We start from the raw sequence: 27,130 nt of genomic DNA, 5'->3' as shown, positions 1-27,130 counted from the left end.
GAAGATGATCTGCACTGATTGTGACTGTTTGTGTTTCGTTCATTCATTTTTCCGAAATGAAGCGGTTGTAGGTGGTTCAATGCTTTATTACGACTATGGCTCGAAAGTGTGATATTGTTTGATAGTTGCAACTAGCTGACGAGAGCCATTGTATCAGAAGATGCTGCATGATATTGATGGCTTCCTTCCTGACTTCGTTGCCCTAATCGATGATCTGTAGTTTGTACCTCTAAAATATTTCAGTAGTCTAGATCCTCGTGTACTGCTGTTGGAATTTCCCTGACAAATACGGAGGATGTTAACATCCCCACCTATTATTATTCCCATGCTTGAACTCTTATGAATTCTCCATTAGGGATTTGGTTCCCGTTATAATCTCCCTGTTGACCCTTGATGATTAGTTTGACGTTGTGGTGTCGATAACCAGAACCTATGATTGTTATTTTTCTATAGCGCCATAGTCCGCGGTCAGTCATTCGCCTCCTGGACTATTCTCGGTCGAGCGATCGCGTTCTCCAATTTCAGAAATCGAACAACGTTGTTCACTCAGTTCACCCAACTATTTCGTGGTTTTCCAGATCGTCGTTTGTCTTCCCGTTGCCTTTGAGTAGACGCCTGGGAGTTCTTCTGCCGTCCATGCGTTCTATATGACCTGCAAACTAGAGCCCTCGAATCTTAATATAATTGGGGGTTTCTCCTTCGTTGCATAATTGGTGTAGCTCACTTCGCTGCTTGAAACTTCCGCATAAATTTTCTAGATCTTCCATCGAAATTGTTTCCCACTCATCGTGTATTTGTTCAATCAAGTGCTGCCTATTTGTGGGTCTGCGCTGCGTAAATACATTTTTCTTCAACCTGAACCACTCATTCTCTGTGGGATTCAAGTCGGGAGAGTTTTCAGACCAATCTGAAGCATTCACGAAGTGCCCACAAATTGCTCTCACATGTCTATACGATCGTCATCCTCATTTGATTGAACTATTGTGGAGTTCGGCTCTAAATCCTATAGAAGCGTTCAATCTCTTACCTCCTCCTAGTTCTGGCTCATTTCGGGCCAATGTTCGTAACTCTCTTTCGATCGCTTCTCTCTTAATGCTCCACATTTCCTCCTTCTGAGGAAATTCATTTTTTGACGGTGTTCTTATGCACCTTCAATCTTTTAGAGATGTGGCCGTTGATAATTTCCAGTTTCTCTATAGTTGCCCAGAGGATCTCCAGTGCTGAACCTATTGAGTATAGGCTCCCATCGCTGATGCTAGCGGCTATAATTGAGGTACATCAGCACCAAAAATCTGATGTCTGTTGCGTCCATAGGCAGAACACTCACATAAGAAATGTTTCGTGAATTTTGCTTCCTCATTACAGGATGGACAGGTATCATCTTCTAGAATCCATATTCTGAAGCATACGGCCAATCAAAATTTTTGCTATCCAACAGAATAAACTTCGTAGTTTGTTTGGTTTTAATAGGAAAAGTTTAATGTGTCTAGTGGTATTCAGGTTTCGCCATTTATCCTTTTAGTCATGCTCAAGCCACTTAAACCACCACACTACGGATGCTTGGATAAACATCGGCCGAAGTCTCCATGTCGGGACAAAGCTTCGTTTTATCTTTACCTCTGCATGTTTATTCCAAAGAAGCGTCTTATCTAGAATAAGTTCCAGAAATTTACCTTCTTCGGAGAAGACAAAGGCCATTTTTCATTTACTAAAAGTCCATGTCTCAGGCACCAACTGTCAATCAAATGTGTTGTATATTTCTACACATTGTTTCGAGATCTTCATCAACAGCTCGCGCCGCCACTTAATCCGCATAAGCTTCTGCGTATTTTAGCAAATTTTGCGTGTCGCATAGTAGTGAGTCGATCAACATACTATACAAAAGTTGCAACCACACACTTTTCACGTTGGTAAGAATATTGATTTTCATTGAGTGGGATCGACCCCAGTGCCTTCTTCCGAATGTGACGCTCAACCAATTTCCAAAAATTTCGATAAATATGATGTTAAGCTGATCTGTCTGAAGTTGTTTGAATAGTCATCTCTCCCAAGCTTGGGTATGAAGACCATCTAAATCTAGAGCTCGCACTGAGAGACTCCCTTTTAAGGACTCTATAAAATCTATCTTTCGCCTTCCAGGTTTTCACAGTATCTTCTAAAGGAGCTTCGCTTCGAACTTTTCTTGGATTTTCCCCTTTGGATTAAAGTCTGTTCGCCTGCAATGATCAGATTAAATTCTAAGTAGCAGTGGTCTGATACTAAGGATTCGTCTACTACCCGTCAGTCTTTAATCAACTCTTAAGATTTTTGAAATGCAAATAAATTACTTCACTTTTTCTAGACCTCAAAAAAAAACCCACCAATGTAGGGTGGGTAGTGATAAGTCTAGCTGAAGCGATGAAATCAAATAGTTTCTCTCCTCTGCATTTGCTACTTCTCTAGTAAATATAGGTTCAAGACCTACTATCTTGTCTTAGCTTTCCGCCGAGCGTTCTGATCCCTTCCATCTCATTTCTCCGTATATTGCACACCTGGTGGTGAAGCAGTCTCCATGGCCTCTTTTATAAAGAGCTTTCACAGTGTTTTATGCTGTCGTCTTTAGGAAACCTTCACAGGTTCATGGTGTCCTTTCCAAGTCAAGGATGGATCCGTTTCCATATATCGATAATAGACCAGATGTATCCCTCTTTTGGAGCTCAAGACCGGCCGTAGTCGGGTTTCCGATTTTTCCCATTATGGGAGTTGCTGTACTTTCCTTTCTGGTTGACTGCGCCCTAGACACTTAGTGCATTCTTTTCATTAAAGTGGAGAGCATATCTGCTAAAGAGTTCTCCGTGGGGGACATGATACTGACGAGGTCTGCAAAATCGTTGCCACGGGGAGTTTGAAGTCTGCGATTTCTTGTTATTTGGAGAGTCAATATCCGTAGTTGACGCATCCATGTTTTGGAAACTCTTGGTATGCTAGTGAATTACCACAGGTTACTCCAAGGCATGGTAGTATCTGAGGTATTAATTCTTAAATTTATTAAAAAAAAATCTCAGCCGTTAGTTTTGTCCTTTCAGGTGCTATTTTCCCATATGTCTTAGTAAATGGCACGATCGCAATCCGCCGTTAGATAATAGATTGTTGTGTATCTTCCGAGCATTTTGATTTCAATTGTTATGGGAGATCAGGGTACGTACTGCATATATGAGCACCTAAAAACGTTCTGAGTCTCTTCGCTAAATTTTCCAACAAGAAGCTGCACGGAGACTTTTTTCCTATCAAAATCGGGAAGTTGAAAAAGTATCTGGTATAGTGAGAATTTAACAGCATAAGGTTCTCTGATTTTACCAATGTTTGGCCTTAAAAGGCTCGCAAATATAGAATGTTCTGGCGATAAGATGTAAACCCTACCCCATCCCTCTATCCAATCCCTGGTGAATGGATTCTATCCAATTACAGATGCAACCAGTGAACCAGCTTTCCAATTTCAGTTTTTCTCCACAATTAAAAGCACCACAAAAATTATACCGGCAGATCCAAGGTTCTTTACTTGTAAATAGACGAACACTTCTAGTTTCCCAGCAAATGTTCTAAGTTTAGATGTTTTTGTGCAATAGTTCATGAGCTAATCGATTTCAATGCGCAACGCTACGTCTGAAGTACATTCTTGAGTCATGTTTTCGGTTTTCCCCCATTAACAAATTTTGAATCTCACGGTACCCAATGGTATTAGAAGGTATGTTCCTCAAGATTCCTCATTCATTCAGCGAAAAAATGCTTAGCTAATGACTCAGCGAATAAAAAACAACGAAAAAAGCAAAATAACTCATCATCAACATTAGTAAGAAAGCAAATAAACTTTACGGACCGATCGATATTGATCCGATATTAACAATTTTTTCTTTGCGGGGCCAGAATATTTCCAGCAATTTAATTTTCAATGGAGTATGTAGGTGTTATGGATAGGTTTTTTTTTCACTTAGAATTCAGTCATTCAATGATAAATTTGTCGGGATTTTAGCAACAGGAAATTTTTTTGTAATCAGTTAAAGTTTTTAGTCACAAATCGACTTAGGTTGAGATATGATTTTTTTTGATATGCGCTTATACAGAAGAACAGGAACTATTATTTGCGGCTGGAATGCCACACCGATATAGAGACGGTGACTCGATATTAAGAGTGTAAATAAATCCCTGATTCATATCATAAGTAATACCTTTCACGCTTCTTCAAAAAGTAAGTAGTTCATGACTGGTCTTCCGAAATTTCAGCTGCTTTACCAAAGTGGATAGACAGGTGAGGTACATCTAAGTATTTAGCGGAAAAGCACCGTGGCTAGAAATGATAGATCTAACCAATAATTTCCACTATATCTCAAATAGGTATCTAGAAATCTTGCAAATCATGAACGCAGCGCCAAGTGACTGTCCCCAGTTAGTTTATGAAAAGTTACAAAATAATGATTATGAATTAATTGATCTTGAAGGATAAATTTCCTTCCTCGATGTTATATAGTTTGGTTCAATCTTCGGGTAATATCTCTCAACCGATAATTGAATAACGCTTGGGAATACTAGGGGTTAACGCTAATGTTAGTTTAAGTATGACTCTTTGGGGGAACTATGCAAACGTCCCTTCAATTGTCAAATTTCTCGGGAGCTCAACAGTTATCTGATTCTTCTTGCTTTGGGAAAGACATGCGAGTATAATTTCGAGCTACTTCTAAATATGTTGCTAAATCATGTGATTTTATTCTACCTGAGAATACCGCAATGTCAAAGCGTCACCTCAAAATCCTTCGTGATCATCATGAACCCAGGACACAAAGAACAACCCATATCGTCTAGCTTATCACTTCCATATTGTTGCAATTTGATCGTTACTTTCGACGACTCTGGTGCATCGAAACAAAGCGCCCACACAAATCTTTATTCAGTGATGTTTACGCGTTCAGTGAGTATGGCTGAAATCCCCCTCAATTTTGAAAATTTAGAGGACTTCTTTAGTTTTTTTCGATGTGGTGGTCTTGGAGGGATGTCCACTGCGTTCACCGTCCTTAGTGGTGGTAGGATCACGTTTGGAGCTTAGAAACGAGCCTTCCAAGAATGTCGGACAACTTTTCTTCACCTTTTCTCATCAGAAAACAAAGAAGACGTGGCATGGATCGGCTAGGATGCAGCGATGGCGTAGGCCAGGGCGAAGGCAGTATTTGGGAATATCGAATTGATGGACCTCGGCGTAAAACAGGGGTGTCTGGAGTTATTAGAGAGTACTTACTAACCCAGACCTAGCCCGGAAACAGGTAGATGAAGATGAGAGCAATGTTTTATCGAACCACATAATTCGTATTTTTTCTATAGTTTGTAATATGCAGAAATTATCGAATGGAATTTTATGAACTTTGTTATGATTCCCAATTTCACTGTGGACATAATTTCTGTTATGATGCTTTCGTTGTTTCGTACTCTTGCATATAATTCAACGTCCTCAGTATACTTTAAACCCATAACCAATGCTGTAATTGTAGTGCAAATGATTACCGTCCCCCCTTCCGAAACAGAAGTCTAAGAATATCGTTGCATGAGATGTTCCATAATGGTAAGATCAGTACAGAATTCTGTGGGGTACAAGCGAATAGCTTCTTGGACTTCAATGTCGTATCGGAGTCTTCTTTCCTTTGATAGCTGTCAACGAAAGAAGCGGTCAAAGAGTAGTATAGGTTCCAGGGCGAAACGTGGATTGGTACCCACGATGGAGCATATAACCTGGGAAACGCCTGCTGAACCAACACCAACAGCTCTACTACCAAACCCTGGTAGTAGTGGTGGTGTTCGCTGGGAGTTCTTTTTTTATGAAAAACTACAGACGGAGAAGGATAGGAGGAAGGCGAGTCTCCCGCGTCTAAAAACGGGACAAAATGTACCAACTGGTCCTCCAGGTTGGGGGTTGAGTAGGGCTGACAACCCTACACGGAAAACCGAGGTTACGAAGCCACGAAAGGAGCCTCGGACAGGATGGATCTTACAACGACGAACGGATTAACGATTTGCGCATTTTCTCATGGAACGTGCGCTCCCTGTACTGACCGAATGCTGCTGAGCAGATAGCTGATACCCTGTCCCAATATCAGGCTGATGTAACAGGGTTGCAAGAGATGCGATGGACAGAGACCGGTTTCCTGGAGAAGAGCCGCTACACCATATATTATAGTGGCCATCCAGTAAACCATGTGCTCAGAGTAGGTTTCTTAGCCAGCGAAAAAATGAAACCTGTTGTTATCGGCTTTGAAAATGTAAGCGAAAGGCTATGCACTCGACGTTTGCGAGGCAAGTTTAAAAATATAAGTAAGCCTCATAAACGTTGACGCTCCTACAGAGGAGACTGCAGAATCGGAGAAGGATATCTTCTAAGACGCAGTTGAGCGGATCCTCGAAGCCTGTCCCAAGTATAATATCAAAATCATACTTGCAGATTTCAACACTCAAGTAGGGACGGAGCCCGTATTCAGGCGATACGTCGGCTCCCATAGCTTACATAGGAATACCAATGATAACGGATTGCGCATTATCCAGTTAACAGTATCGCACGAAATGGTTGTTGGAAGTACCTGGTTTGCGCGGTTCACAAACATACGTGGGCCTCTCCAGACGGAACCACTTTCAATCAAATTCACCACGTGCTGATTGAACGCCGCCACCTCTCAGCTTTGATGAATGTGAGAACATATAGGGGGGCCAATATAGACCACGATCTCGTTGGCATGGTGCTCCGAGCTCGAATTACGACACCACCTACAATCCTCTCTGACAATCAGGTGAGAGTGAATCCCGAAGCCATTCACAACACCTATAAGGGCGAAATGGATGCTGCAATAACCGCAGTCAATAGAGATCCTGGAGATGAAGCATCTTCACAACCACCTGAAGAAAGTTATCATTGATACGGACACAAAGATAATTGGCCCCAGCTGCAAGAAAAGCTGAAACGGCTGGTTTGACGATGAATGTAAGCTAGCTACAGAACTGGAGAATGCTGCATACCGAGTAATGTTGCAATCTGAAAGAACGCGGGCACGCGCAGAGACTTTTCGCGAACTCCGTCGAGCGAAGAAGCGACTTCACAGATGGAAAAAGGAAGCCTGGGAGAATCAACAAGTCTGTGAACTAGAAAAGTACAGGGAGTAATCGCACCAGGCGCGCAAGTTTTACCAACAAGTCAGCAGGATGAAGCCTTACACACCTCGATGTTCATCCTGCCGAGACAAAGAGGGAAATTTGATTTCCGACAGAATGGGTTTATTGGAGCGATGGGTTGAGTACTTTGATGAACTGCTCAACAACCAAAATATCGGCGAGTTGGAGGTCCCGCCAACTGAAGACGACGGACAAATACTGTCACCACCAAGCATAGAAGAAACAGTCCGTGCAATTCCTCGATTTAAAAACCATAACTCGCCCGGGGCCGATGGAATTACAGCAGAATTGGTTAAATACGGAGGCGACCAATTACACCAAGTAATTCATCAACCGATGCTCAAAGTATGGAACAGCGAATCAATGTCTGACAACTGGCAAAGAGCCATTATCTGTCTCATACATAAAAAGGGGGATATCACGTAGTGCAACAATTATGGAGGTAACACGTTGCTGAGTGCCATCTATAAGATATTCTCCGCTATCTTGCTAGGCCGGATAGCCCCAGACGCCCAGAACATCATTGGCCCATACCAAAGAGGCTTCACTCCAGGCAAATCAGTAACAGATCAGATTTTCCCTCTGTGTCAAGCGATGGAAATACTGTTGGAATATAGACATCAGTTGCACCATCTTTTCATCGACTTTAAAGCCACCTATGATAACATAGCAAGGATAAAACTGTACACGGCCATGAGAGAATTCGGTATCCCGACGAAATTGGTAAGACTGACTAGGCTGAATCTGACCAATGTGCGAGGCCAGATGAAAGCAGCAGGATTACTCTCAAGATCATTCGACATCAAAAACGGTCTACGACAAGGGGATGCCCTATCATGCGCCGTCTTTAACCTGGCCCTCGAGAAAGTGATTCAGTGATGCTGAGGTAAATGCGAGGGGTACGATCCACTCAACTATTGGCCTATGCTGACGATATCGACATCATGGGAATAACGACCCGAGACGTACAAACTGGGTTGCATATCAATGAAGGCAAGACAAAATATATGATGGCAATGTCAGCACCGAAAATCAACCAACCAAACGGGAAGAATAAAGATAGGAGACTACAACTTTGAGATCGCTTATAATTTCTTCTATTTAGGGTCGAAAATCACAACCGATAACAATGACTATGAAATCCGCACACGGCTGTTGGCAGCCAAGCCAACAGAGCCTATTTCAGCTTACAAAAACTGTTCCACTTGAAATGTCTCACCATAGAGTCAAAGCTCTTACTGTACAAGACAATGATCTTGCCAGTTCTCATGAATTCCACGGAGACTTGGGTTTTTAGCAACAAGCATTGCAAACTCTTGGCCGCGTTCGAGACAAGAATCCTGAGAAGAATTGTTGGCCCCCTACATGAGGATGGACTCCGTAGTCTACATAACGACGAAATGTATGAGCGATACCATGACCGTTGTGGATAAAATCCGGCTCAATAGGTTACGGTGGGCGGGTCACTTAATCCGTATGGATGGGGTTGTTTCAACCTGGAAAGTCTATAAGGGCAATATCTATGGTAGAAAAAGAAGACGAGGCAGACCCTCCCTGAGATGGAGCGATGGTGTAGGTTAGGACCCCAGATAGCGTTTAGGGATATCGAATTGGTGGACCTCGGCACAAAACCGGGATGTCTGGAGTTCCTTATTAAGGCAGGCCTAGACCGGATACCGGTTGTTCCACCGTTGATGATGATGTCCACACCATCAGCTTCCCTTTATTCGGCTGTTCCTGGTAGAGGTGGAAGAGAATTTTGTGACACGTAATTCTTTCCCCTTTGCGGCTTAAGTTTCCTGTTGTCGAGCCTTTTCCCCCGTTTTCTGGAAGAGTTAGGCGACAGTATCACCGATAGGCCGGCGGTAGTCAGCTTTCCAGTTCCTCCCATTTAGGCAGTTGCTATACTATCTTTTCTGGTTAACTGCGGGAAGTTTTCCACTGAAATGGACAGCTTGTCTTCCACAGATTTCTCCGCCTTCGCCACAACCTGAATTCTCAAAGTATGTAAATTGCTACCACTTGGAGAGTTAATACCCACTGCTGCCATTTTCATGTATTTTTGGGTACCTCTAACGTAAGAGTAAGCTACCAGAGGCAGGAATTGCCTGAGATTTTGGCTAAAGAGGAGTAGCGTTTTTACTGGTGCCTAAGCTAAGAAATGTTTAACTTTCCGGCGAAATTAACAACTGGTTAGCGCTAGAGCGCAGATCAATCGATGAAGTCTTTAAGCTCATTTGCAAATATTGGGGGAATTGAACCATATTTCCAGGTGCTGAGAATATGACGTAGAAATAATTCGAGTCTTCATTTGCATAAATACGATTTAACAACGTTACTGATTTTATATTGCAGATATTACATGCAAGATTGTGAGCAGCATTATGACTCTGTACAAGTCTATACAAGGTAACAGTTGCCAGTAATTTTCGCTATTGCTGGAAGTGCAATTGTTAATTCACAGCGAGTCATTCATGAATACAAATATTTACTCTGTTGCAACCACGGTATTGTGCTTCCAGCTCGTGTAATTTATGAGTGTAATGTACAGATTACAATGCACTGCATACCCATCGAGGCAACTAGCCTACCATATATCTACTTCTAATAATGGTTCACAGCAATTATGCGAAAATAACAATCTCGCCACATTCTTCTTTCCCTGCTAATCGTAATCGGTCACTACACTGCATCTAACACAAACGACTTGCGTGTCTAACATAACCATCCTCAACAGTCAATGCTCCAGTTTCCCGGAAATTGTGAAAAGCAATTTTTGCAATTAATATCTTGGCATGGAATTTCAAGGAAACATCTTGGAACGACTTAATTGTTGTGGCCAGGCATTATCATCTAAAGACTAGCATGCAATGTAATACAAAAACGTTGGAGTCAGTGAATGAATTAATTCGCTTTATAAACACGAAGCACTAATATCAAATTATGAGTTTGGTTTATATTTCCTTTATTTTATTAGAATCAATAAAACTCGATTGAGCTTCCTCTGTTTGGGATTAATAATAATTTCAAATGGCATTTGCTTATTTTCAGGTCTATTGAGTGCGCAATAAAGTGCGAGCCATTTCTGCTTTTAGCGATTACATTGTCACCTGCTTTATTGGGTAATCATCGAACATTTCAAAGCGCTCACAACACGTATTCTCGGTTCCCATAAACCTTATTTTCTCCAAGCCAGTAAGCACAACCAATGCCACTTCCATTTGCGTTCTTTGACTCTTTTCCATGTTGCTGCATCTACTCCAAATCCCCATGCCCTGCATACTCCACAAAACTAAATTTAAAAACGAAATCACGTAATGCCTGACACTGAATTACCTTTAGCCTCAATCCGTGAGCCTCAGATTGTGCCTGAAGACCCAGTTAGTGCCCAGGTACAGGTAAATTCTACATGTTTTCAATTGAACCGGTTTTCCGAGATTATACTTTGAACAGAAAGCGAAAATGAGTTTTTTAACATTCGAGATTAGACTAATGCTTCTAAGTAATCCAGTATGATCTGGAAGAGAAATCCTAGTAAGCTAATTTGTGCCTAGAAACTTAGCTATCTCGAGTAATTGAGTGGCACAATGACGAGAGAAATTGCTCTGCACCAGCAATTGGATATGTTAAATGAGATGGTATCATTTGGTGTGATACCGTTTAGCTGTCTTAGCGATTAAAACTGTGAAATTTCACTTCAGTCTAACCCGTATTGCGCGAAGATATCAAGCTCAAGATCTAAAAAGCATAGCCGAGATTCGATTGCACATTTTTCTGCTTATAAATCAGATCATCGATCTTAATTGATTACGAATTGTCTTTTTGCTGAATCTTCTAATTGATTTGAAAATTGAAATAGAGTTGGGAAATGCAGCTCAACTTCTGGGAACTATGGAAAGTAGGTCGCAATGGTCAAGTCAGATCAATTGTGTAATTGGTGTAATTCGTGAGGTTTAATAGAGTTTATAGTAAAGGAGGAATCATCATCATCAACGGCGCAACAATCGGTATCCGGTCTAGGCCTGCCTTAATAAGGAACTCCAGACATTCAGTATTCTCGGAAGTAGAGTTTTAACATTGGAAGAATTCATGGATGGTCCACAGGAGCGGCCTCAGGATGTGAATTCCTGCAAATTTAGGCACTTTCATATTTCGTCCTTGGAGGCATCCTAATTTCAGGAAACTCAGGCAATAATTAGAAAATAATATTTGGTGGAAAAGGATAACTTAATGATCGCTGGTAATTAAAATATCCGGGATGACAACCGTATATAAACCTGAGTTTGGTGTTGTCATAATTAATCAGCTTCAAAAATCTAAGCAGCTATTAAAAGGTCAACAAAAGGCTTATTAATAAGACAAATCACAATGGAATACAATACAGAATCTTGTACCCTTCGAAATTATCAATCTGTTTGTGTGCAGGAACCAGCAATGCAGACGCAATTATCAGATCAATTCCGGGTTATAGTCGACAGATGGTACGAAGATAGAAGGGCTGAAGAAATCAAGCAACTGAACGAATACGACGAGATGGTGGACACCTACGAAAATTTTGTGACGAATCTTTACGAGTATTCATACAATTCAACGCAGTATGGGCTTTTCACGAGACAGGTTCCGGAATATTTATCAGGTGATATCCAAGATTTGGGTCCAGATCAGGTACATCAACAACGCATGATGAATCTTGCAAATGGAATCAGATGGCTTTTTGACTTTGTCGATTCATAATTTGTCTGAGTTTTCTTAGGCACTATTTGACATACCTACTATGGAGGATCTTCTGGAGGTTAAACGTTTTATTAGAAATAAGAGTTAATTATTGCTTTTCCTTTTATTATTATTATTATTGATCTGTCGTCAGACAAATTCTGAGGATTAAAAGTTAAAAAATTAGAAATTTGAAGAGTTTAATTTTCTTTGCAGGCTATCTCAAAAATATGGCAACTGCTTTGCGGATATGCCTAAGCCTCAAATAGCAAATAGAGGGTAGTCCTATTTTTTTTTGTACAGTAGATACAATTGCTACTATTTGATGTGCCAAGTTTTCACTTACAACGTTAGTTCCTTTATTCTTAAGAAGGTGCATTATGAATGTAATGCGCATTGTATTATTATGACGCAACTATACTAACTATCGATCAGACCGGTCGGAAATTGTGGAGTGGGTTCTGCTCTTTCAAATGCGCCCTGTCTGTTTTTGATTGTGTCACTACGTAAGAGACCTTTAAGGAGGATCCAAATGCGGAAGGTGGAACAAGGCCTTCAAGGATGGCCGGGAAGGGTCACTGAGGAGCTTCGTTCTGGACACCCAACAACAGCCCGAACTGATTAAAACGGCCAACGTGTGCGCGAAGTTTTGAGTTGACGCCCCGAACTTGTCGACATTCGCGACACATGGGATAGTGACGGAGGTTTGCAAATTCGACATGTTTGCGCAAAGTTTGTGACGGAGACGTATTGGCATGCGGGTAACCCCAACGTCCACCCCAATATTCTTTCGTTTCCGTCACCGAAAACTGTATTGTTTGGACACTCTTTTGGGATTCTTTGAGTGATCTGAAAAAGTTCCGCTGGTTCCTCGCGTATGTTGCATTCTGGACACGTCTGGAATGACTTTCGCCATACCGTCGTAACCGACTACATATGACAGAAAGTTTCTGCTTTAGTGTGTCCAGAATTTCAACTACGGGTCTCTCACTGGGGATGGCATAATTCCGGTAAACCCTCTGCACTTTATTTCTCACCCGTCTTCTGGCATTGCCAGTGCTTATCTGAATCAGTCTAGCAATGTCCTGCCTTTGTGAGTCCCGCCGACGTTACAAACGAATTTGCCATGGTGGATCTCTTTGGTCACTCAAACCAATAACACGAGAGCGAATCTTCTGACCGTGCAATCTGATAGCCGTAACTGCACCACAATACACGAGTGATTGTAGTTGCAGCAGCGACATGCCAGCACACAGCCGAGAGTCAATCTCATCATTGATTTGAGATTCCCAGAGTTGCTGGAGATACATAGAGCCTGGGAATACTAGGTCTCTGCAAAGGATCCATATCCTTGAATTCTATACACGCTCTTTGGAATTCAACTCGAACTTCCCCGTCACGTCACCAGTTTCCCCGATGACTTCAAGTCGAACACGCTCCCTGATGGTGGCCGGGATTGTGTCGCTGCGAGTAATAAAGCGGTACTGGTCTGCGACTCGTTGCACAATCACGTGCGCGAATTGCGGGAAACGCTCGACGAATCTCTGATGCAACAAGGGGCGGTAAGATGTTGTACCCGCCCCCGCCGTTATTTCGTAGTAGGAGCGGATGATGAAGAAGTTTATTTCTTCAGTCCATTTCATCCGCTGCCTACGCGAACCTGCTGAAATGGTCGCCACAGATTGTGGCGAAACAGCTGCAGCAGGCGGAGCTATGCTCCTGGTCGTCGTGGCGCCCCACGACCAGCGGTTTCGTCGCCGTGCTGTCCATTACGGCAAGTCAGATGACTCCGTACCGGACTTTAAATTCCTTCTTCTTCTCATAGATGGATTTGCATTTTATACCTAACTGCCGGGTGTGCGGATAGCTTCCTCAGTGAGTAATCTGCAAAGTTCCTGCACTTTCCTCACCTGCTGCGGTGGCGTAGAGCCATTCAGACTGAAGCTATCCATCCCTACTCCTTTTACAACCGGACTTGGGACCGGCTACGGTGGAGTTTTTATTTATTTATTGTTATTATTATTGTACTACTCTACGATAAGCCGATAAGAGTGTTGCGCACATTTCCATAGAATTGATTGGAAATGGTGTAAAGTATAATAATATCTCAAAGCGTCAACTTCTTTATCACAATCACCAACTGTTCCAAATGCACCCCGGTGGCCTTCAATTTCCGTATGATTCAGAAAAGCAAATCAGACTGTCTGAACGCCCACAGCCTATATTAGGCTCCCTATGCGACATTCATACTTATCTTCTCACTGTTTAGATTTGAGATATTTTTATCTGTTCATCATTTGAACACATTTCTATACATGACTTAGAAATATGCATATCGCACGGCATTGACTCTAGCTTCGTAGGAGAGCTTTACTGCCCTGACTTCACTTCAAGCTTGCAAATTATGAAAGATTGCAGTAATAATGACGCAGAAAACTAAGGAATATGAAGCTAAAAAGGCAACTTTTCCGTCTCACATCCAAAATGATTTATATTTTTATTTTTTCCAAGCAAATGTGAAAGACAAAATACGAGCGAAAATATTGACTCATTGTAGATACGGCCAGACATTTTGTTGTTACAAAAAGCTGCGGTAGAGTTGTGACTCGAGAAATTGTTAATAACAAAGTAAATTTATCATATTCTGCTGATAAGAACTTACAGGTGCTTCACCCGCAATCGGAAAGTAGGCTATGGTTCATTTGGCAAATATTTTATCTAAAAAGGCTCAGAACGGGGTCGATTGAAACTAATGGAATGGATTACATGTATAAAACTAAAGTTTTATTGTACTATTTCTTGTATTGCAAATGTTTTACATATTTACATGTATTCAAATGACTCATTTGATATCAAATGATTGATTATTAGGAGAGTGCATTAATTATAATCAAACATGTTTCTTTCCTTCCTTATTTGTATGTAATAACTTTCATCTTCCAAAAGATCCTTGATTTATGGAATTTTTTAATTTCGTGGGTTCTATAAATCCCATATTTGAGCCTTTTTCTTCTTAGAATACATGGTTCTGGCGTATTTGTATTAAATTTTTCTTGAAATATGAAATAAAGGAGTCTTCTTCTTTCTTTGTCACAAGTGGGGTCGGCTCGTCGGAATGAGTCTCACTATTTGGTTCTATCAACTCCATGATCTGGATGCAATCGCGAGGCTTTTAAATCCCCATCCAGCGTTGTATATCTCAGAAGCGGCGTTTCTACCGACCGTTGCACCGAAATCCGGAAATGCTACGTTAATGTTCTCTTCTTTCTATTGTTGGCCTGAGTAAATTTCAAACGAAGCGATTCTGCGAAATTTAATAATAGGCCTTCCTGGATATAGAGTGTACATTAAACAACTTAAGTACCAAATCCATCAAATAGGCTTTAACCAGAATAAGATTCTATGGTTTTATAATATCTATGCTAAGAACCAGTATAATGCAATCTGAACCTTGGCCACAGCTGTATAGAGGAATGGTCCATCTGGTACTCTGGTTGCTCGTGGTCGCGAGGGAAAGGTGTGCTGGTAGATTGCACGATGCGTAAACGTAATAAACACGAAGCAGAAGCTATGCGCTACCACCTATTGGGGCTAACTAGATAAAACATTTGTAATTTTCCGTTAATGTAAAGTGTCTTCTAAGTTAAAAAGGAGAATAAAAATAGATCGGGAGGTTAAGAAGCGTGCAAGAAAACCCTCGCGAGGAAGCGGAGTATCCGGCCGGAATGGTTCTTTGGATGTACACAGCCTTAGTCCGCTCCATTCTAATTCATATTTCTATTGTGTGGTGGTTGGCGCTGAGTTTGAAATTCAGCAGGATCAAATTTGATTGGACTCAAAGAATGGCACGTACAGACACTACTGGGGCTCTTTAGTTCTATCCTGCTCGCATCGGGTCGTAACAGTTATATCTATGCATTCCTTTCACTTTTGCTCTAATGAATATGGATTCATTTCATTTTTAATGACTAGGGCATGGCCCGAATCGCCATATTGTAACTTAATTATTGTGACCGACATCCAAGCTTCTATTAAGATCGTGCACTCCGTGACGACATTCTGCAGGTTGGTGGGGCACTGGAAAGACAAGCTGAACCGTCTAGGCGGCACATTCAAAAGCACCTTCCTCTGATTTCCCGGTTATAGAAACATAGGCGTAAGTTCGCTCTTAACAGCCTCTTGGTCGGTGTAGTCACCTCCACTATGTTCAGGAGGATGTGACGACACGAAAGCTTTGATCCAGCTGCACTTTAACATGTAAAGGATTACTGTGGTTTTCACGGCGCAATGTGCTATTGGCTATGTGGTGAGAGCCGAAGCTATTGGTACAAGTTCATAGCAAATATACGACCACCGACATACAAATTAACTGAAATAAAATGTTTCGAATTATACATTCAATATCAATTGTTTCCCGAACGGCCCTCTCCCCGCTCATTTGGACTCTGTGTGAACACAGTCAACAGGGGACCATACCGTCAGACTTGGTATGCCCTACAATTCCCATGGTCGACGTTCTGGAGAGGAGGACAAGGACCCGTTGCGATTGCCTAGTTCTAACTAGTGCTAAGTAAACATATTTGGGTGATCTCTAGTTGTAGAATGGAGGAGCAGCGATCAGTCATGAACCTTACAGGCTCGCTATGAAGATCTCGGCCGGCCAGATCCTACTCACCTTACAACGATCGGTCTTAGGAATTTGTGACATCAAAACGGTCCTTGGAGCGACCACTTATACCTACCTAACATCTTACCTGTACTGTAGTTTTGAAAGGATTGTGCCCTGTTGATGCATCGGGCTGTTTATCATTTTTTTGCTTAAACTATGTACATAAATTAAAAGAGGGCAGACGCAATTCATTAGACGCTACCTCACATTTGCTCTGGGAATAACGTAACCGAATCGGTTCACTGGTGATATTCGCTCTCCTTTATAGTTCGCAGACCACAACAACAACAGCAACAATTATACCTAACGGAGGTAGACACGGTAGACGTATAAAGTGGAGAGCAAGTTGCTCCCACTCTTTATGGTCCACGGATTCCTCTTTTTAGGTTTAACACCTAAAATTAAAAAAAAAATAAAAGAGGGACGAAGACTGCTACGGCAGAGATTAGGCAGCGTCTGATGATTTGCCTCTGCTCTGGTACGAAACCGTAGCCGCCTTCGGTCCTTTTTTAGTTTTTGGACTTTGGATGTTAAGCCCAAAAGAGGAGTCCGTGGACCATAGAGAGTGGGAGCAAGTTGCTCTCCATTTGGGCCGGTCCGAAGTCAAATGGATGCGTAGTTAAAACTCCTCAATCCCTAAACAAAAATTGACTATGTACATAGTTAGCCTATTTGGAAATCTCAACCAGAGATAGAATGCATGTGGGCATGTCATATTTACAAATGATAAATGAATGAATTCGCATCACATGCATACGAAACTTGGGGGTTTTTCTTTCATCATCATTATCATTAACCCCGCAACACCTAGTATCCGGTTTAGGCCTGCCTTAATAAAGAATTCCAGACATCTCGATTTTGCGCAGAGGTCCACCAATTCGATGTCCCTAGAATAGAAAAGTACAGGGAAAAACGGCACCAGCCGCGGAAATTTTACTAACAAGTCAGTAGGACGAAGTCTTATACGCCTCGATTCTCATCCTGCCGAGCCAAAGAGGAAAATCTGATTTCAGACAGAATAGTCATATTGGAGCGATGGGTTGAGTACTTCGATGAACTACTGAACAACCAGAACATCGGCGAGTTGGAGGTCCCACCAACTGAAGACGACGGACAAATACTGCCACCACCAAGTATAGGAGGTCCCACCAACTGAAGACGACGGACAAATACTGCCACCACCAAGTATAGGAGAGACAGTGACAGTCCGTGCAATTCATCGACTAAAAAATCATAAGTCGCCAGGAGCCGATGGAATTACAGCCGAATTAGTTAGATATGGAGGCACCAAGTGGCTCATCAACTCAAGGTATGGGACAGCGAATCAATGCCTGACGACTGGCAGCGAGGCATTATCTGTCTCATACATAAAAAGGGAGATATCACACAATGCAGCAATTATAGAGGTATCACGTTGCTGAGTACCATCTATAAGATATTCTCCGCTATCTTGCTAGGCCGGATAGCTCCATACGCTCAGAACATCATTGGCCCATACCAAAGAGGCTTCACTCGAGGCAAATCAGCAACAGATCAGATTTTCTCTCTACGGCAAGCGATGGAACAACTGTTGGAATATAGATAACAGTTGCACTATTTGTTCATCGATTTTAAAGCCGCCTATGATAGCATATCCAGGGTGAAACTGTACACGGTCATGAGAGAATACGGTATCACGACGAAATTGATAAGACTGACTAGGCTGACCCTGACTAATATGTGAGGCCAGATAAAAGCAACAGGATCACTCTCAAGACCATTCAACATCAACGGTCTATGACAAGGGGATGTCCTATGATGCGTCCTCTCTAACCTGGCCCTGGAGAAAGTAATCCGTGATGGTAAATGAGGTGAGGTAAATGCGAGGGTACGATCCTCTTTAAGTCCACCCAACTACTTGCCTATGCTGACGATATCGACATCATGGGAAGAACGACCCGTGACGTACAAACTGCCTTCATCCAGATCGAGCAGGCGGTGATTGGCGCGAGATCTTGGGCTGCACATCAATGAAGGCAAGAGAAAATATATAGTGGCAACGTCAGCACCGAAAACCAACCAACCAACAACATTAAACCGCACTGGTCAAACGGGAAAAATAAAGATAGGAGACTGCAATTTTGGGACCGTTGATAATTTCTCCTATCTAGGGTCGAAAATCCCAACCGATAACAGCTACGATGATGAAATCCGCGCATGGTTGTTGTCAGTCAACAGAGCCTATTTCAGCTTACAAAGACTGTTCCGCTCGAAACGTCTCACCATAGGGTCAAAGCTCTTACTGTACAAGACAATGATCTTGCCAGTCCTCATGTATTCCTCGGAGACTTGGGTTCTTAGCAAGAAGAATTGTGAACTCGTGGCCGCGTTCGAGAGAAGAATCCTCCGAAGAATTTTTGGCCCCCTACATGAGGATGGACGATTCCGTAGCCTACATAATGAAGAAATCTATGAGCAATACCACAACCGTCTGGTTGTGGATAAAATCCGGCTCAATAGGTTACGGTGGGCGGGTCATTTAATCCGTATGGATGAGGATGAACCAGGCCGGAAAGTCTATAAGAGCTCTATGATAGAAAAAGAAGACGAGTCAGACCCTGCCTAAGATGGAGCGATGACGTCGGTCAGGACGCCAGACAGCTTTTAGGGATATCGAATTGGTGGACCTCGGCGCAAAACCGGGATGTCTGGAGTTCCTTATTAAGGCAGGCCTAGACCGGATACCGGTTGTTGCGCCGTTGATGATGATGATTATATTAATATTAATCTTAAAGTTCTCTTATGAGAATTCTTCACAGATTTCAGTCGAGCCACTGGCACTTTCCTATTTTTAAGCTGTTGTCATTTTTCGTTGCCAAACCAGTCTTTGGTCACTTTACGATAGTCACCTTCGCTGTAGACCTGGACTTTCGTCTCGTCAACACTGCCTTTTTTCATTTGACCAAAGTAGAAGTTGTTGCAGGCCTGCGTTAACTAGTGTGGAACTGTTACGCTCAATTATCCTCATTTTCAGCAGAATGTCCATTGTCTTCATTGCAAAGGAGGTTAAATCGATTCTGTGAGTGCTTGCTGGCCGGTAATGTTTTGTCAATTTTTGCCACACTTTTTTCCTTGCGAGACTTAGGGCTTCTCATTCATTTCGAGGTGACCAGGATGTACCTATCTAATTCTGTGTGTGGTGGTCTCCGCCGGTCTTCATTTGCGCTTTGGATAAAGATTCAATGCTGACCTTATTGGATTTTCGATTGCCATCCGCGCCGGATATTGACATATTTTGGTTTTTCAAGTATTTCTTTTGAATAATAAATGAATACAAATGATCCAGGATGAAACTGTATCAATCGCTTAACAAACTTGGGGGTTGAAAACTATTCTCTCCCTCTCTATTGATTAAAAATATATATCCCAAATTCATTCAAAGCTCTCTGACTATTTGTCTCAAGTGTGATTGGCGATAAACCTCATTTCTTAGAACTTTAATTTGTTCCGGATATCGGAAATTTATTGCTCTTAGTCTACTAATCCAAAGCCGTAATTAATTTTATTATCGCAGGATATTTGTAACAAAAGAACATTATGATATCTCAAGTGTACATATAAAAATAAACGCGACACCGTCTCTTTGAAAGCGAATCTCCCTCCATATGCTGACGTAAATGCATTGCAATGCGTCGACCTTTACTAAAATTACACGAAAAGAGCGCTGCAAAAGAGAACAAACCAGAGTTATCTAACTTGACAACATTATCATGTGATAACTTATCAACAGCTTTCAGTCATTAGCCGATAAATCGCTAGTCGATTCCCAAACGTATTTACCTAGACTCTCGTTGCGCAGTGTGGTGTTAAAAAAATCCAACAACTATCAATTGTGTTTTTCGTTAAAAACAATTATTATATGAAGCTAGTTTGAAATTTGATGATGAAAGACCGGACTTAGTCGTGTGCAGTATTCAGTTTCAATGTGAAAGGTGGGGAAGTGAATATAATAAACCTTCTTCTTTCGTAAACTTATTGATTACTTACACCTCTTAACATTTCGTTCAATAAGTCACAAGGAAAAGGAAGCATCCCTTTCGCTTTCGGAGTCATAAATAGTGTTTCCTGCCTTAAATGTACGAAAACCTAACAATCATATTCAGAAAGTACAACATAACAAATATTTTGAAGCATTCGCAATAATCATAAACTGAATAGTATAAAACGAAGGTCTGTCGCTGATAAATATTATCACCAGTAAACATGAAGTGGTCATGTTTACCTTGTTGATCGCCAACGAATTTTTGAAGCTTGCCACTAGAAACTTAACAAAACCATGTATATTGCAAGAGTGTGAATATGGTAAACCTGTGACCCGAATGACATTATTAATAAATAATTTTACGAAACCACGTTTGATATTCCAAACCCTAAAATAACCCACTCCCTCATTCATTAATTGCATGAACTTCATTAACTCATAATTTTTTTCTCTTATTTCAGACTGTTTGAAAGAAACTACTTTTAAAATGCTGTGAGAACTAAACCCTAGAAAAAACTAATCGATCCTCATTAGAAAATATACGAACGACTAATAATTTTGTAACACAAGTACTAAAAACAAAGAAAGTCAAAATGTCTCTCTCTGATAAGGAGTTTTATCAAATGGTAAGAACAACTCTCTGGTATTTTTAATACAATAATTGTTATCATCCAGATGCTGCTCAAATGGAATGCCAAAATTTGATCAATATCTTTTCTACATTTCAGTCCGTTAGCATTACCAAGGCCCTGAATCCTGTGGAGGCGGCACTAAAAGTTAAGCATGCCAGGGCCGCAATTATCGGCACATTTCGAACAAATGGGGGCCAAATGTTTTGGACAGTTTCCTTGCGACAACCGTTAATGGACAATCGTTTTACGGCTTGGAAGTTTTGTCACTTGCTTCATAAAATTCTGCGTGAAGGACACCCATTATGTATAGAACATTCGATGCGGCATCGAGGAATGCTGATCGAACTCGGAAAACTGTGGGGACATCTGACTGACGGGTATGGAGTATGCATTCATGCTTATACAAAACTCCTGGTGACAAAATTGGAATTTCATCAGAGGAATCCACAATTTCCGGGAAATATGACACTATCTAAAGTTGAATGGGATCATTTAGGCGGGAATGATATTAATGTTCAGTAAGTTAGATTGTAACTTAGAAAATTTTGTGAATAGTAAAAACGAGGCTTTTCCACAGTTTCCAGTTAGCAGTGGAAATGTTTGATTACATGGACGACATAATGGCGTTACAGCAAACAAGTGAGAATACAATTTCTTTTCCCTATGTATTAATCACTCACAAATATATTGTATTCCAGTTTTCACCTCAGTTAACACATTCCGTATTACATCGATGACGCCAGCCGGACAGTGTCGGCTTGCACCGCTCATTCCTTTAATACAAGATTCGAACCAACTGTACGACTTTGCAGTACGGCTGATGTTCAAACTTCATTCGCATTTACCAAACGATTTACTTTCCGGCCATCGCGAACGATTCCGTGTCATATTCAAGCAGCTCAAATCCTTCTACGACCAAGCTCGCAATCTACAGTTCTTCGTTAATCTAATTACAATTCCAGAACTTCCAGATCATGCACCAAATTTCAACTCGAAAGTTGATTTTGGAAATTATCAAGCACCAGTTGTTCATGTTCCTGAACCAGATCCAGAACCCGATCCCGTCGTCAGTGATTTGGTAGACATGAGTATCCCGCCAACGAATAATGTACCTCAGACGCCGGAACCAACTCCATCACCTTCGCCACCAATTGACTTCGACAGGTTACTAAGGGAACGGGATCAATTAATTCAACACCTTCAACTTGAAGTCGATAGGTTGGGCAAGTGTTTAAAATCGTTGACCGTTGCTCATCGAGAAGAGCTTAATCATAAGGAGGAACACATATCAAAGTTGAATACACGATTGACGGATATTCAAGAAGAACTTACAAACACACGATTGCAGAAGGAAGAAATGGAGCTGAAAGCACAAACGGCACCAACTTTGGAGCGTAAGTATATGTTTTTACAATTATTTTCATTTAGGCTAGGATATAAAAGTGCTAAAACTAGTTATTGTTATTAGATAATTTTTAATGACTTCAAAGCATTGTAAATACGATAGATCCCAATATTGTGCCGTAGTAAATGGGAGGAAAGACTGATTAAAAACTCCTCTCTATATCTGAAACTACACTCGATTTTGATGATACGTTAGCTAGCAAATTGTTGATTTTCAAATTTCCCTAAAATCTAAGGGCATATGGCATATTTCATTTTGAAATTACATTTATAAAAAATTAACATCACTTTTTGGCTCGCCTAAATAATAGTTAAATAACTGACATTTGACACGGTGACGATACTCGACTTCGGAAATTTTCGTCTCTTATAAGAGCCTTGAGAGTTTTCTTTAGATCATGCTTTTTTTTGTCAGTAGCTTTCTGTTATATTAGGTTCTGCCCGCTATTTACTCCAGCGATCCAATGCAACTTTGTCGTGAGTTTCCTTCTTAGATATAACCCGACAACCCGTCCACAAAAACTCTGATTCACAATTTACGATACGTTTCTCCAGTTAAGCTAAAGTCATTATGCAAAAAAACTTCGGTCTCACAAACATACCCTGGGTTATGGGGCCAGCCGAAGCTTATGGTTAGAGACTAGACTTAGATTCCTCACACGTCATTCGTCTCCGGATAATAAAAAAACGGGTAAATAAGTTACGATCAAACGGTTTTTGCAGTTATATTGGGATTGTATCAAAGTTGAAGGAAAAAAAATCCTAATAAGCATATGCGGTCAAGAGTAAATCGAAGCTTCAGCTGTCTCTTAACAGTCCCATTTCGGTGAGCAAAGGCTAAATTTTTATTTGCAACTAAGGTTCTTGAAGCCAATGGATTGGTCTTGAATGATGACATCAATCCATTATACTACGATAGTAAAGTATCCAAGCGACATATTTACCGTCCACATCTGTGAGGCTATATTGGGCTGCTTCAACTGTTTTTCAGTCTTCTAAGATTATGACGTATATTTTTTCTTTATGCCACCAAGTAATTCGTGAACTCTGATAGAATAATATCCTCTGTACAATACCGTCTAGGCAGCTCAGTAGGAAGAATTTGCATCCATCGTATTCATCTACATCGCCAAAGTTTAAAACTTGAACTGGTAGCAGAAAGTGATGTATTCTCAATAATAGTGCAAGGAGAATTTTTGGTACATCAACAGCTATGAAGTTATTATGAATCGCCAGGCACACAATCAATTAAGATTTCCAACTTAATGCTCCCAAAAATAAGCTTTGGATAACAGTTCGAAAAAGAAATGTAGTGGTTGCCATAGAAACATTAAATTTCGGTTGTCCTAAGAAGTTGATTCGAGTTATTGTATGTTAGACGATGACGTCAGCGAACCTCCATTTTCAATTGGATCATTGTTCGATTCAGTTTCATATAATTTTTGATCATTATTAAATGCTGAAAAAGGTGATATTGAAGTTTATTGGAAATGCAAAACCTGACCCAGGATCGTCGCAACTTGTGGGAGAAAATAAAACTCTTAATTCTTCCTATGTCTTCAAAAATATCTACTGCGAGAGATGATATTCCAATACAGTAGGTGGTTGTTCTCCTTGACTGGATACAACAAGAATTCTTCGTAATGCAGCGAAGGTTCGTGATGTTGTTCATCATTTTGTCGTCTATACTCAAGCAAAAAGCTGTAATCTCCCAGGGCAAATAAAAATTTCTTTTCAAAATTGCGCTAAAAATAAAAGTAAACCCTTCAACAAGGCAAATAAAATCGCACTATAGGGAACTAACGACACTGCACGCATAGTGGTTTCAAAGCGTTACGTCGCACGGCGCTACCTGTGGCAGTATGCACAATAATGCAACTAACCCTCGAGCCTTTGTAATAGCCTAAAAGAAACGAAGACGTGACTTACTATATAGGTACATCCAAACAAAAAAATAAGGTACCAAATATGGCCACTACTACAGTGGGCTATCCATATTGCTTGCTACTGCTTAAGAAGCAGTGCTAATGTGTTTTGAAGGCATCACTATATATAGTAACCATGTTCAGGGCGCCGTGCACTTGTGTCTCACTTGCAAGGTTATTTCATCTTTCAGTATGCTAGAGAACGGGAAGAGACAAAAAAAGACTTGAAGAATGGCGTAAAATCGACTAAACGAACGACATGGACATTGTGAAAAGACAAACTCGGTGGTTGATTCCACGAAGTTCAAGCAAATCCTAGTTAAAGAGCGTAGCCGGCTAGTTGGCAACATACATTTACGGTGTAGAATGAATGACGAATCACTTGCCTAAAATGCATTTGCGAGCCAGCAGGTTCCAATCAAGAAACTAGTCCTTGCAGCCTAACTTTCTTCCTTCTAAAATGATTGAGAAGACAAGCAAATTTGACCGCTTTCATGCTCTAGAGAACAGAGCCCTGACACGGAGGAGCTAAGGTACCAAGTAAAAGCTAAAACCTGTCGTCCCAATTGGGCCACAGGCGACCCAATTGACATCTGAACGTAGAGAGGGGAAGAAAGATGGAGATTGGCAGGTGTGATGACCCCGACATAAAAAATGTAGGTGAAAATATTAGTAAGATACTGAGGAACCAGAAAGGTAATCTCAGGTTTGAGTTGAATAAATTTAGCTTGGGCAAAATTGAGGGTTTTCGCTACGAAGTTAAGAATCTACTTGAGGAGGTTGTCACAGTATGTGGCCAAAAAACGCAAGATTTATATTCAGTGCAAGGATTTCAACAAAGTGACATCCAGGGGAAAAATTTACACTGCGTGGAAAAAGCAATTTAAGTTGAAGGAAGTGTGGAAAAACCGTCCCGGTAGCGAATCAGTCGGTCGGCTTTGTGTGAACGAAAATAAGCGACACTCAGTCTCACATAGTCTGCCTTCGAAGATATGTTAAGCAATCTTATTCCCGATTCAAGGGGGCGAGGTCTAAAGGTGATCCCCGGTAATTTTGAGGTGGGGGTCCTCGAATGAGGAATCAGAGAGAACAATGCAAAGGGTCAAAGTCTACTAATTGGATATAGTTCTTGCTAACGAAGGTAATGTAAGCACCTGTCGGAAGGGGGGCCCGCCTCATTCGTAGACCGTATCTTTGTCTGCCCCGCACTAGACTATAACAATCCCGTTAACAAGCTGTAAAGCTGTGGGAGAGCGCCTGCAGAGTTGTGACTCAAAGGACAGGTATCTACACAGATTTCTTACCCTGCCTTCTCTCATCCAGAGGTGTTAATACCTTTGAAAGTTCTTTGAATATGACTGCAAAAGTAGTGAAGTAACGAGAGACGAGCTGTTGGAGATCTGCAGCAGAATACGGGACAAAAAAAATGTCGAATAGGGTTCTTAATCTTGCCGTCAAATCTAGACCGGACATGTTCTCGGAGTTGTTTGAAACATGTATCTCCGAGAGGATACTTTCTGTACCATGAAAGCGGCAGAAGCTACCACTGTTGCCTAAAGCTGGCAAACCTCCATGCCCAGCCTATATGTCTTCTGAAGACTATAGCAAAAATGTTAGAGTGGATACTGCAATAAATAGTTCAGACCCAAGGAGACCTTTCTGATCAGTAACAATTGACCCCATTAAATTGATTGCTAGGTTAGCCGAAAATGTGTGCCCACGAGTACGTTGTCTCCGTCTCCGAATAATGATGTATCTAATCTTCTGGTTCCGGAGGAGTGGTGGATTACGCCGATGGCATGGCATTCATTGTAGTCGCGAAGCATCGACAGGACGCTGAGTTATATTCATACGAAGCAATCAGTGCTGTTAAAGCCTAGCGGTTTCGGAGGAAAAAATGGAAGCGGTCCTCATTACCAAGCGAAATTACGCTACATTAGAATAGGTAATCACATCATTAAGCCACCCATTACATACTACTGGTAAACACGAGGCTAGGTTTAAAGCAATATGCGCAGTATGCTTGTGACAGGGGATTTACCATGGCTATAGCAAGAATGATGCCAGAGATGAGAAGGCCGTGATATACTTGTAGGCAACTTATTGCCGGAACTTGCTTAATATTTGCAATGCAGATAAACTGAGTGCGATCTACGGATGAGGTAGCATTCGTCGTCTCAGAAATGATGCCGCTGATTGCCATTTTGGCAGATGAAATTACTAGATATGATGTCAATCTCTTCTTTATTGCAGACGAAGAACGCCGAAAGGCAGTGATTTTAAAAATTTTGATCGGATCTATCCGGAATAAACGAAACGCAGAAAAGACCAGGAAAGTGTGGTTGCGAACGCCGCGTATAAAAGAAAGAAGTCTAAGTTAGGGTGGGCTAACTGCGCTTTGAGATGTAATACCTTATAGTTTCCACGGGACAGGGAGAGTCGGGGTTGGTTTTAACGGGTAAAAATCCCACACATTGGTGTAATCAAGCCAGGATCTTTCCCACTTCTGAAAAAAGACAAAGATATAATTAGGGTTGGTTTTCTTCAGCGAAAAGTCTACGTATTATCCACCTCTGAGAGCGTT

General features: G+C 41.3%; 1 protein-coding gene across 4 annotated transcripts in view; it reads left to right on the top strand.

Annotated features, from left to right (window-relative positions):
- Positions 1-27,130, top strand: part of LOC119647561 (huntingtin-interacting protein 1) — a 53,593-nt gene that overhangs the window by 6,364 nt on the left and 20,099 nt on the right. For 2 of the 4 annotated variants that reach the window (XM_038048554.1, XM_038048557.1), the window contains exons 2-4: positions 21,314-21,735; positions 21,795-21,856; positions 21,916-22,611. In XM_038048554.1, the coding sequence (XP_037904482.1) occupies positions 21,314-21,735; positions 21,795-21,856; positions 21,916-22,611 (1,180 nt within the window). Of the gene's footprint in view, positions 1-20,349; positions 20,536-21,046; positions 21,212-21,313; positions 21,736-21,794; positions 21,857-21,915; positions 22,612-27,130 lie in introns of those variants that run through there. The other 2 variants (XM_038048556.1, XM_038048555.1) reach the window with 2 other exon arrangements.

The sequence above is a fragment of the Hermetia illucens genome, chromosome 2 (assembly GCF_905115235.1).
Source record: "Hermetia illucens chromosome 2, iHerIll2.2.curated.20191125, whole genome shotgun sequence".
NCBI lineage: Eukaryota > Metazoa > Arthropoda > Insecta > Diptera > Stratiomyidae > Hermetia > Hermetia illucens.
Note: the sequence above shows the minus strand (reverse complement) of the source record. Positions and strands in the feature narration are given on the sequence as shown.